The sequence below is a fragment of the Rana temporaria genome, chromosome 5 (genome assembly GCF_905171775.1).
Source record: "Rana temporaria chromosome 5, aRanTem1.1, whole genome shotgun sequence".
In the NCBI taxonomy this organism is placed as follows: Eukaryota; Metazoa; Chordata; class Amphibia; order Anura; family Ranidae; genus Rana; species Rana temporaria.
This window is the reverse complement of record NC_053493.1, coordinates 139,719,841-139,732,579: the sequence shown is the minus strand read 5'-3', so window position 1 is coordinate 139,732,579 and position 12,739 is coordinate 139,719,841. Positions and strand designations below refer to the sequence as shown.

Genomic DNA, 12,739 nt, shown 5'->3' with positions numbered 1-12,739 from the left:
TAAACCCTTGCGCGCAGGAGCCGTCAAATACGGCATTGCCATTTTTATGAATGGGGATTTTACTGCGCCTGCGCTGTTGTCTACGGTGCGCATGAGCCGTAGACAACAGTGTATATCTATTGGCAAATATCTCCTAAACCGTGTAGGTTTAGGAGATATTGCAAACACCTACAGGTAAGCCTTAAAGGATCACTAAAGGAATTTTTTTTTTTAGCTAAATAGCTTCCTTTACCTTACTACAGTCCTGGTTTCATGTCCTCATTGTTCGTTTTTGCTTTGAAGTTGCTGTAATTCTGCTGTGATCTCCACACTTCCTGCTTGTCTGGCTCCTTATGAAAAATCTCATTGCAGCTTTTCGCTGTGGTCCAAGCTGTGTGTCTAAAACTCCTCAGAACCAATCAGATTCATTTTAAAAACAAAACACTGCCCTGGATTCGTTTGTTTATGTTATGTGGGTCTCTTTACTTCACAGAAACATGAAACCAGTTTAAAAACGAAAGTGAAACTGTAGGTACATAATATGATTGAATTTAATCTATTTTTAATTATTTTTAAAAGAAATCAGTTAACTTTTGTGTCTCTATACCCTGTAAACAGTCATTTCAGCAAAAAAATGTTTTTCCTTTAGTGATCCTTAAATCTAGGCATACCTGTAGGTGTAACTTACAGGTGGGGGTTTTCAACAAGTGAGTAAATCCTTCCGGGGCTGAAGTAGTTAAAGTGATTGTAAAGTCAGAACATTTTTTATCTTAATGCACCTGAGGTCCATCTAGATCTAGTGATGTTGTAGGAATGTCTCGTCTGCCTGAGACTCCGCTTCTTATTGGCTGTGCGGCACCATTGGCTCCCACTGCTGTCAATCAGCGAATGAGAATAGAGAGAGGGAGGGGCCAGGACACAGCTCTGTGTCAGAATGGACACAGCGACCTGTGACTTGGCTCGGGTGCCCCCATAGCAAGTACTTGCTGTGGGGGCACTCAACAGGAGGGAGGGGCCAGGAGCACCGAAGAGGGATCAGAGAAAAGGAAAATTCGGGCTGTTCTGTGTAAATCCACTGCACTGGGGAGGTAAGTATAACATGTTTGTTATTTTTAGGGAGGATATGATCAACATGTATAAGTACATAAGTGGTCCATATAGTGAACTTGATGTTGAGTTATTCACTTTAAGTTTATCACAGAGGACAAGGGGGCACTCTTTACGTCTAGAGGAAAAGAGTTTTTATCTCCAAATACGGAAAGGTTTCTTCACAGTAATGCGTTGTACACACGACCGGTTTTCCTGTCGAGAAAACTGCCATGAGAGCTTTTGGGGAAAACCGACCGTGTGTATGCTCCATCACAGTTTTCCCAACAGGAAAACTGCAGGAAAAAAAGAGAGAACGTTTTCTTTTTTTCCGCAGGTTTTTAACCCGGCAGTTTTCCTATGGGAAACACTGCGATGGAGCATACACACGGCTGCAATTCCCGACCAACGCTCTCATGGCAGTTTTCCTGTGTGTAGGGGGAAAGAGTTACCAAGCAGGTTCTCGGTTTTCCCCTCGGTTTCCCGGCTGAAATTTTACCGCCGGGAAACACGGTCGTGTGTAAGAGGCATAAGAGCTGTGAAAATGTGGACTAGACTCCATGCAGAGGTGGTTCTGGCCAGCTCAGTATATTGTTTTAAAAAAGGGCTGGATTCTTTTTACATAAATGCACATAATATACTAACATTTATAGGTAACGTTGATCCAGAGAATATCTGATTGCTTCTCGGGAGATAAGGAAGGAATTTTTTTCCCTACTGGAGCAAATTGGATCATGCTATGATGAGGTTTTTGCCTCCCTCTGGATCAACTGTGGGCATAGGATTGCGAATATGGGATTCTATGTTTTTCTTTTCCCTTTTATTGGTTGAACTAGATGGACTTGTGTCTTTTTTCAACCAGACTAAGTTAAAGTGGAGTTCCACCCATAAATATAACATTACATCAGTAGTTTTAAAAAAATGTCATTAGTCCTTTACGAAAAAAATCTTTTTTTTTTAGATGCCTTCAAAGTGTTGTTGCTAGGCAGAATAGTTAATCTTCCCTCTTCCTGCACCTAGGTGCTTAAGCTTCCTAACCTACACCGCACAGACTCCTGGGAATGTAGTGGGTGTAACTTTCCAGGAGTCTGTGCACTCCCCAGTCTCAAAGAATCATGTGACTTGGACAGTACAGGTGCTGAAACCTGATCTGACACTGCTTGTGCAGCACTGAGCATGTGCAAGGCTGAAATCCAGGAAGTCATACAGTCTGGCTTCATGATGCCCACACTTAAGATGGCCCCAGTCAATTTCTATTTTATAAAGTGTCTAAATGCTGTAACAACCTAACAAAACGGACCTTAGTTTACAGACTAACTTTACTAGAATACATTAAGCTTGTGTATTACAGGGGTATTTATATTTAAAAAGTGAAATTGTGGCCGGAACTCCGCTTTAATGTAACTAATCAACATATGTAATTTGTATTAAATCAGGCAGGACCTTGCAGTACATTGTTTGTAGATCTGAAAAAGATTGTACAATTAAATTGTATAGTGTATGGTCACCTTTAGGCTCAATTTGCACGGGCATTTAGCCATGCTACAGATTCCAAAGGCAATAATCTACTTATTCCTGCTGCTGGATTGCCAACTGTGTGTGAATAGCTGCAGCTGCTGACAGCCTCTCACTGCAGTGTACTGGTACGGCGGCCAACATTCACGGATAGTTGCGGATAAGTCGGAACAGCATGCGCAGAACGGCAGATATGTCATTTTCCAACGTTCCGTCTAATGTGCCCGCCGTCGAAAAGTGGCTGTGCATGCGTAGAACGGCAGAAACATCGTTTTCCGATGTTCTGTTGAATGTGCCCACCATCAAAAAGGTTCCATCTAATGTACCTGCCGTCGAAAGGTGGCCTCGCAGCCTCCCGTTCGTAAGTAGGAGTCGTTCGCAAGTCGGATGTTCGAAACTCAGGGACTCCCTGTAGTCAGTGATTATCTGCATTGATTGCAGCTGGATGAATTTTGTGTGGCTGCAGCCCAAGCCAGTACACTGCAGCGAGAGGCTGTGGAAAGCCACACAAAATGCATCCAGCTGCAATCAATACAGATAATCCTGAACAGTCATGAATATTTTCAGCTGCCAACAGCCAGGGATTGCAATGTATGGGCTCAGCAGCCGCTGCTATCCGTGCACATCGGTCAATCCCAGCCACAGAAACCTGTAGATTCTTGCCACTGGAATTGACAGTGTGGCTGAACTGTGCGAATGGAGCCTTAAATCAGCAGCATGTTTGGCCACAGCCCATGCTGGCTATTTATATATGGGCCTTGGTCATAGTGCTCCAAAATGACATTCCTACAACAGGGTCTATGACAGGGATCCTCAAACTATGGCCCTCTAGCTGTTGTAGAACTACACATCCCATGAGGTATTGTAACACACTGACATGACTAGGCATGATGGGAATTGTAGTTCCTGAACAACTGGAGGGCTGTAGTTTGAAGACCCCTGGTCTATGAGATAGACTTGGCTCCTGATCACATTGGCCCTACTGTGTGTGCAGATGCTTCCATGATTGTGGAACGGATGTAAAAATGTAGGTCTCAGGGGGATAAGGATATGGTTGCTCAGTGTACTTTGTAACTAGCTGTTCTGTATTTTTGGCACTATATAAATACTTGTAATAAATAAAATCTGCTGGAAGACTGCAATGTACTTCATATGTAGAGTGTGTGAACAATATAAAAAAAAAAAAGTTATCCACAGAAACCAATCACATACTAGTTTTCATTGTGTAACACATCTTGAATGAGGTTAAAACTGGAATATGATTGGTTACTAAAGCCAACAGCTTCACTTTTGTTTGATCCTGCTGCTGTATTCCAAATCAGCCCATGTGTCTTTCTCATATATAAAGCAGAGAGCTGAAGTGGGCTGCCATCTAACGTGTGGCTTTTCTAGAGGACGTGTTAAACTCACACTTTCCTGCAAGGCAATCACTTGATTGTTCATTCATTGTAGATTTCCAAGTGTGAAAGACTCCCAATGGAGTGTTAGGACAGATGGATCTTATTTTCCCATCAGAAATGCCTGAATCTCACAGTGCCATTAGACATGTTTATAGCATCTGGCTCCCCACAATGTGCTTTATTACTCCATCCAATCAAATGTTTGGACAGTCCTGACCTATAAGAATTTCAGGCTGTCTCTGCAAAAGTCATTCTCCCCAGTGCACACCATCTCTAGGCGAAAAATCCCAGGCAAATGTGGGGACGTGGACAATGTTGTGGGAATCATGTTTCAGCTTGCCTGTAATTGGGACCAGAGGAAGCAGCTGCACACATCAAGTCTGCTATAGGCTCTGATTACTGAAACCTCCTTCATTTTGGATTTGTTTCATTTCTTAACTTTTCACATGAAAATAATAGAGTGATCATATTAGCATTGGGTTAGAAAATTACACGGCAAGATCTGTCATCAATAAAGGTGTTGAAGTTACATGGATTTCCAGAATAATTGTATTTTAATATATTAATGCTAAGAGGGGATAAAACCTGGTGCAGTCCCCATGCAAGTCAATGAACAATCAGTTTGAGCCACAAGTAAGCATTTCAGGCGTAATGTAATGTTATTAAATAATGAACCAGAAAATCGGATTATTTCACACTGCTTGACACTGAAGATGACTTTAGGTGTATTTGGATCCTAGTCTAAACCCACCTAAGCGATCCCACCAGGAAGTTGCATTAAACTGGGCAAACCATAGATGGCCAAGGTATGCACTGCAGCTGCATATATTTGTGGGGCAGGGGAGGCCTCTGTCGATATTTGTTGGGCAGGGGATGCCTCTGTCGATATTTGTGGGGCAGGGGATTTCTCTGTCGATATTTGTGGGGCAGGGGATGCCTTTGTCGATATTTGTTGGGCAGGGGATGCCTCTGTCGATATTTGTTGGGCAGGGGATGCCTCTGTCAATATTTGTGGGGCAGGGGATGCCTCTGTCAATATTTGTGGGGCAGGGGATGCCTCTGTCGATATTTGTGGGGCAGGGGATTTCTCTGTCGATATTTGTGGGGCAGGGGAGGCCTCTGTCGATATTTGTGGGGCAGGGGAGGCCTCTGTCGATATTTGTGGGGCAGGGGATGCCTCTGTCGATATTTGTTGGGCAGGGGATGCCTCTGTCGATATTTGTGGGGCAGGGGAGACCTCTGTCGATATTTGTTGGGCAGGGGATGCCTCTGTCGATATTTGTGGGGCAGGGGATTTCTCTGTCGATATTTGTGGGGCAGGGGATGCCTCTATCGATATTTGTGGGGAAGGGGATGCCTCTGTCGATATTTGTGGGGAAGGGGATGCCTCTGTCGATATTTGTGGGGAAGGGGATGCCTCTGTCGATATTCGTGGGGAAGGGGATGCCTCTGTCGATATTCGTGGGGAAGGGGATGCCTCTGACGATATTTGTGGGGCAGGGGATGCCTCTGTCGATATTTGTTGGGCAGGGGATGCCTCTGTCAATATTTGTTCGGCAGGGGATGCCTCTGTCAATATTTGTTCGGCAGGGGATGCCTCTGTCAATATTTGTTGGGCAGGGGATGCCTCTGTCAATATTTGTTGGGCAGGGGATGCCTCTGTCAATATTTGTTCGGCAGGGGATGCCTCTGTCAATATTTGTTGGGCAGGGGATGCCTCTGTCAATATTTGTTGGGCAGGGGATGCCTCTGTCGATATTTGTGGGGCAGGGGATGCCTCTGTCAATATTCGTGGGGAAGGGGATGCCTCTGACGATATTTGTTGGGCAGGGGATGCCTCTGTCGATATTCGTGGGGAAGGGGATGCCTCTGACGATATTTGTGGGGCAGGGGATGCCTCTGTCGATATTTGTTGGGCAGGGGATGCCTCTGTCAATATTTGTGGGGCAGGGGAGGCCTCTGCCGCTCATGGTTGGCCCAGTCCAACCATAAGCTTCCTGGCAGAATTGCTGGGGGGGGGAATGGTGGTTGGACTATGATCTGAATACACCTGAGCTCATTCCTAGTCAACTCAACAATGAGAAAATCAAGTTACCAAATCAGATTGGATTTCCTGACGTGACTGACTGTTGTTCTTACTGACTGAGCTGTTAGTGCAGTGGATTTCAGAAGCATGCAGTCCTCTCTAACATGCATGATCAGGACTGGAAGCATAATAATGAAACTGAGCAGACAGTGGAGTCGATTGAGGAAACCCATTCTCAACACAAAACCTCCAAACTGTGGCCTTCGGGCCACTTGCCGATTTTTGTACTTGCTGTGTGGCCCATGGACCCCAGCGGTCAGTAATGGGAGCATGGATCTGCAATGTAGCTGTAATAGCAGTCTAATGAAATATCTCTGGCTCCGTCTCCTGCACATCTCCTGTCTCCAAACACTCCTATCACATCCAAAGTCTCCGACTATCTCCTGTAGTATGTTTGCAATCTCTGAAAATAATCAGAGCCACTCCATATACTGAATATTATGTGTGGCCCTTTGGTGATGTAGGTGGCTGCAGTTTAGGCCCCCTATACCTGGTAAATTGTCACCTACTGCCCCATACCAATGGCAATGTACTATGCTGGCATGTCACCATCACTTTATCTGCAGCACATACATAGTTAGAATCCCCTGCCATCATGAAGAAACAATTTAATACAAAACGGAAAGGTCATTATTTACTAATAAAGTAACTTTTTATAAGTTTCAACTGTAACAAAGTCCCCTAAAGTATCCATATGGCCCCATTTACACCTGAGTGAGTTGAAGTGCATTTTCAGAAGCGCATCAATGATAGACAATAGATTTCCATGTTATTCTATGGGGCCCATTCACATTTGAGTTGAGTATTTGAGTATCACACTTCTGCGCTGCGATTTGCCCGCATGGTGGGTGCATCTGCGATTTTTGCACATTTTACCTGCGGCCCCATAGACTGGTGCATGCTTTTGCCTTGTTTTTTGAAAGTGCATCAAAAATCCTTTATGTTGCATCTTTGGTGTGCTTTCAGAAAACCAACCGAAAATGCAAGAACTAATATGGAGTTACCCATATTGCGGCCAAAGCACAGCACAGCAGTGTGAAACCAGCCTTAGGGTAGGAACTGCATTTTTGGCCCCATAGACTTTAGAATAATTCCAGGCATTGGCATGTTTATATACAGTTACAGTCACCCAGCTTGGAATATGTAACTATGTATATATCATACCTGGCCAATTGCACTTGAAGCTGGAAATCGCTGAAGTGGATACCGCTACACTTGATGCACTGTGAACACAGGAGGTTGACTTCTCAGCAAGAGTACCATTCAAAGAATTCTTTGCATTCTCAGAATGAAAATCATTCTCTGATTGGACGAGGTGAGGCCGTGACATCAAAGCATTTTCTGAATAGCGGGCGTGCTGAGCATCCGAACTTCAGAATTCACAATGCATCAGAAAAGCTGCTCAGCATGGGACCCAAAAGCAAATGGAGGTTACTGGAGTAGCGGTGACTACTACCGTGATTTGCAGTTTCCAGCGACATTCACCAGGTATGTTATATACATAGTCACATTGGTCCAAGCTGAACTAATGTAACTATGTATAACATGCCAATGCTTGGAATTATGCATTTAAAAAAAATAAAAAAAATAGTTGAGTCTCAAATTAATAATCTTTGATGGGAGCACCTTAAAAGTGTGTGCATTGGATCCATGTGCTGTCAGTCATCATGTCTGTAGAGTTCTTACATAGGATCCCTGTGCTGTCAGCTATCATGTCTGTAGAGTTCTTACATAGGATCCCTGTGCTGTCCGTTATCATGTCTGTAGAGTTCTTACATATGATCCCTGTGCTATCAGTCATCATGTCTGTAGAGTTCTTACATATGATCCCTGTGCTGTCAGCTATCATGTCTGTAGAGTTCTTACATAGGATCCCTGTGCTATCAGTCATGTCTGTAGAGTTCTTACATAGGATCCCTGTGCTATCAGTCATCATGTCTGTAGAGTTCTTACATAGGATCCCTGTGCTATCAGTCATCATGTCTGTAGAGTTCTTACATAGGATCCCTGTGCTGTCAGCTATCATGTCTGTAGAGTTCTTACATAGGATCCCTGTGCTGTCCGTTATCATGTCTGTAGAGTTCTTACATATGATCCCTGTGCTGTCAGTCATCATGTCTGTAGAGTTCTTACATAGGATCCCTGTGCTATCAGTCATCATGTCTGTAGAGTTCTTACATAGGATCCCTGTGCTATCAGTCATCATGTCTGTAGAGTTCTTACATAGGATCCCTGTGCTATCAGTCATCATGTCTGTAGAGTTCTTACATAGGATCCCTGTGCTATCAGTCATCATGTCTGTAGAGTTCTTACATAGGATCCCTGAGCTATCAGTCATCATGTCTGTAGAGTTCTTACATAGGATCCCTGTGCTGTCAGTCATCATGTCTGTAGAGTTCTTACATAGGATCCCTGAGCTATCAGTCATCATGTCTGTAGAGTTCTTACATAGGATCCCTGTGCTGTCAGTCATCATGTCTGTAGAGTTCTTACATAGGATCCCTGTGCTATCAGTCATCATGTCTGTAGAGTTCTTACATATGATCCCTGTGCTATCAGTCATCATGTCTGTAGAGTTCTTACATAGGATCCCTGTGCTATCAGTCATCATGTCTGTAGAGTTCTTACATAGGATCCCTGTGCTATCAGTCATCATGTCTGTAGAGTTCTTACATAGGATCCCTGAGCTATCAGTCATCATGTCTGTAGAGTTCTTACATAGGATCCCTGTGCTGTCAGTCATCATGTCTGTAGAGTTCTTACATAGGATCCCTGTGCTGTCAGTTATCATGTCTGCAGAGTTCTTATATAGGACCTCTGTGCTGTCAGTCATCATTTCTGTACAGATATTACAGGATCACTGTGCTGTCAGTTATTGTGTATGTCAGGGCTAGACAAATCACGTCGCCAGGTCACCATGGCGACTAGAAATAGGGTCCTGGCGACTTGGCTTGGAAGGGGGGCAAAAATTATTATTTTATTTTTTTATTTTTTTTGTGGTGGTGATGAGCTGTTGGTATTACAAGTTATTACCATCAGATGTGTAAGCTGGTGCCATCTGGTGGTGAGCCGTTGGTATTACAAGTTATTACCATCAGATGTGTAAGCTGGCGCCATCTGGTGGTGGCCGTTGGTATTACAAGTTAAGCATTACAAGTTAAACAGCAATTCTAATGTAATTTTTCACTATTTTCACTGCCATCTTCTTCCCTCTAATTAGAACCCCCAAACATTATATATATTTTTAATCCTAACACCCTAGAGAATAAAATGGCGATCGTTGCAATACTTTCTGTCACGCCGTATTTGCGCAGCGGTCTTACAATGCACTTTTTTTGGGAAAAAATTACACTTTTTTAAATAAAAAAATAAGACAACAGTAAAGTTATCCCCATTTTTTTTATATTATGAAAGATAATGTTACGCCGAGTAAATTCATACCCAACATGTCACGCTTCAAAATTGCGTCCGCTCGTGGAATGGTGACAAACTTTTACTCTTTAAAATCTTCATAGGCGACGTTTAAAAAATTCTACAGGTTGCATGTTTTGAGTTACAGAGGAGGACTAGGGCTAGAATTATTGCTCTCGCTCTACCAATTGCGGCGATACCTCACATGTGTGGTTTGAACACCGTTTACATATGCGGGCGCTGCTCACGTATGTGTTCGCTTCTGCGCGCGTGCTTGGCGGGATGGGGCGCGTTTTCTGGCTCCTAACTTTTTTAGCTGGCTCCTAGATTCCAAGCAAATTTGTCAAACCCTGGTGTATGTAGAGTTCTTATATAGGATCTATGTGTTGTCAGTCATCATTTCTGTAGCGTTCTTACATAGGATCCCTGTGCTGACAGTCATCATTTCTGTAGCGTTCTTACATAGGATCCCTGTGCTGACAGTTATCATGTCTGCACAGTTCTTCTTACATGTGCTGTCATTTGTTATGTCTGTAGCGTTCTTATATAGGATCCCTGTGCAATCAGTCATCATCATGTCTGTAGAGTTCTTACATAGGATCCCTGTGCAATCAGTCATCATCATGTCTGTAGAGTTCTTACATAGGATCCCTGTGCTGTCAGTTATCATGTCTGTAGAGTTCCTATATAGGATCCCTATTCTGTCAGTCATCATGTTGGCAGAGTTCTTATATAGTATACCTGTTCTGTCAGTTATCATGTCTGTAGAGTTCTTACATAGGATCCCTGTGCTATCAGCCATCATGTCTTCAGAATTCCTACATGGAACCCCTGTGCTGTCAGTCATCATGTCTATAGAACCCTTTGAAGCTGAAATTGTGGAGTCTCAAAGTAATAATCTTTGATGGGAGCACCTTAAATGTGTGTGCATGGGATCCCTGTGTTGTCGGTCATCGTGTCTGTAGAGTTCTTACATCCTGTGCTATCAGTCATCATGTCTGCAGAATTCCTATATGGGACCCCTGTGCTGGCAGTCATCATGTATGTAGAGCTCTAACATAGGATCCCTGTGCTATCAGTCATGTCTGTAGAGTTCTTACATAGGATCCCTGTGCTATCAGTCATCATGTCTGCAGAATTCCTATATGGGACCCCTGTGCTGGCAGTCATCATGTCTGCAGAATTCCTATATGGGATCCCTGTGCTATCAGTCATGTCTGCAGAATTCCTATATGGGACCCCTGTGCTATCAGTCATCATGTCTGCAGAATTCCTATATGGGACCCCTGTGCTGGCAGTCATCATGTCTATAGAACCTTTTGAAGACAAACCTTTTAAGGACGACATGTTTGATGTTGTATGATGAGACCATGCAGTGTAGTGTCGTGTATAGTATAGTCACCGTATATATTATGTACAGTGCAGTGTATAGTATGTTGTACTGCGCAGTGTATGGTGTAGTATAGTATGGTGTACACTATATTGAAGCGTATAGTGTACATTGCAGAGTGTGGTGTAACATAGTGTATAGTATGGTATTGTAGTATGATGTAGTGTACGGTGCAGAGTATAGTACCTGGAGTCAAACTTGGTGCCATCGGGGAAGGCTCCGTTGTAGTGATATCGGACGAAGTCTCCTTGGGTGACGGTCCGCGGACAGAGTTCGGGTGCCCAGGTGGTCTCTATATGAAGCTGGTCTCCGGGTACCGGTGGGGCGTCATTACAAGTGACGAAGCTGACCAGGAAGACGGCCTGGAGGAGAAGCAGAGACCAGCGGATAACCGGCATCACGGGGAGGAGAGGGTGAGGGCTCCGGCTCGGTGTCATGGCAGAGTGAGGAGAAGAAGTGAGGAGGAGGAGGGAGGGGGAGGGACCACACAACTCTCACTGAGGGAAGAATGTGAAGTGTCCGGACACGGCGTGTGACCCGTATGTGTGACCTGTGTGTCTCTATGGGGGGGTGTGTGCTGCACCTACTGTGTATACCGCCCGGGGACACCGACTACACCGACATGTCCGGACAGGAGCCACTCTATATAACTATAGTCTATGTCCTCCCTGTATATCTCTATACATTGTATCATTCATACACGGATAGGCTCGTAGTATCTGTAAACGTGGAAGACCCCGAGCAGCCCCGCCCAACCAATGAAGACCCTGAGAAGCCCCGCCCACCATGTAAAGCCCCTTGAACACTCAGAGAGGGGAGAGATCCAGCTGCATGGGAAAGGGGCGGGGCTTGCTACAACCATCATTTTCCTATAGTAGTAGGAATTGGGGATTAGGATGTGTGAAAAGCGGGAAGTTTATAACATTCTGTTAGAATGGTGCTTGTTGGTCTCAGAATAAAGTTGGAGAAAATGTGTGAAGTTTGTGAAGAACGGGGTGTGTGTGGGGGGATTAGGCTGGTCCCATCACTGCTTCTCCTACGTGGCTGATGTGTTGGCAGACATTCCACACAGCTACATGGGGGAGGGGAGAGCTGCTGTGCCAGCCTTTACCTCACACCCTCTCTTTGGTCCCCAGGCAGTTTATATGATCTCTGCTATGGAGCAGACAACTGTTACTACTACTCCTACTTTAATAAAGTACCAGGCATGTTCTGTATGACCGTACAAAAAATATGGCAACAACCCCCAACCTATAACCAGCCCTTGCAGCAAGATGCACATAGAAGGGCAACGCACATCCAAAAGCTTTCCCAGCACACTTACCGGCCAGCCTGCAAAACAACCAAAGCGGCCCCGTCTAACAGTTCACTTTATAAACAGAAGGCTTTGTTTGCACACATTTGCAAATATATGCATAAGCTACAGTCTCCAAATCAAGAGACCTCTGTATATACTGTGGTCCTAAGAGCCTCCATAGTAGGTGTACATATATCAATGGGACGCACGCAGTGCCAATCCTGACCTCCCTGGGGCCCTAAGCAAAATGACATGTCACATTAAAGTTGAGAAGCGGGGGAAGGGGGGGGGACTGCCAAAAATGACATGTCACATTAGAGTTGAGAAGTGGGGGGGGGGGGGCGCTGATAGTGACATGTCACATTAAGGTTGAGAAGCGGGGGGGGGGGTTGTTCTGCTGTCCGAAATTACATCTTATATTAAAGTGAGAAGCGGGGTGAGGGGCCAAAAATGACTTCTCACCAGGCGGGGCCTCTAGTAATTTGGGGGGCCTTCCACAGCTTTATGGGGCCCTAAGCCGCTTGCATAGTTAGCCTATGGGGCGGGGATCGGCCCTGGACGCACGTAACGCCCAA

The 12,739-nt window shown here is 44.7% G+C and overlaps 1 protein-coding gene across 1 annotated transcript in view; it reads right to left on the bottom strand.

Annotated features, from left to right (window-relative positions):
• The window catches only part of FKBP9 (FKBP prolyl isomerase 9), a 57,418-nt gene extending 45,834 nt beyond the window's left edge, over nucleotides 1-11,584 (bottom strand). The window contains exon 1 of the mRNA XM_040353178.1: nucleotides 11,054-11,584. Within this exon, the coding sequence (XP_040209112.1) occupies nucleotides 11,054-11,304 (251 nt within the window). The 5' untranslated portion in view covers nucleotides 11,305-11,584. The remainder of the gene's footprint in view (nucleotides 1-11,053) is intronic.
• Between the last annotated feature and the right edge of the window lie 1,155 nt (nucleotides 11,585-12,739).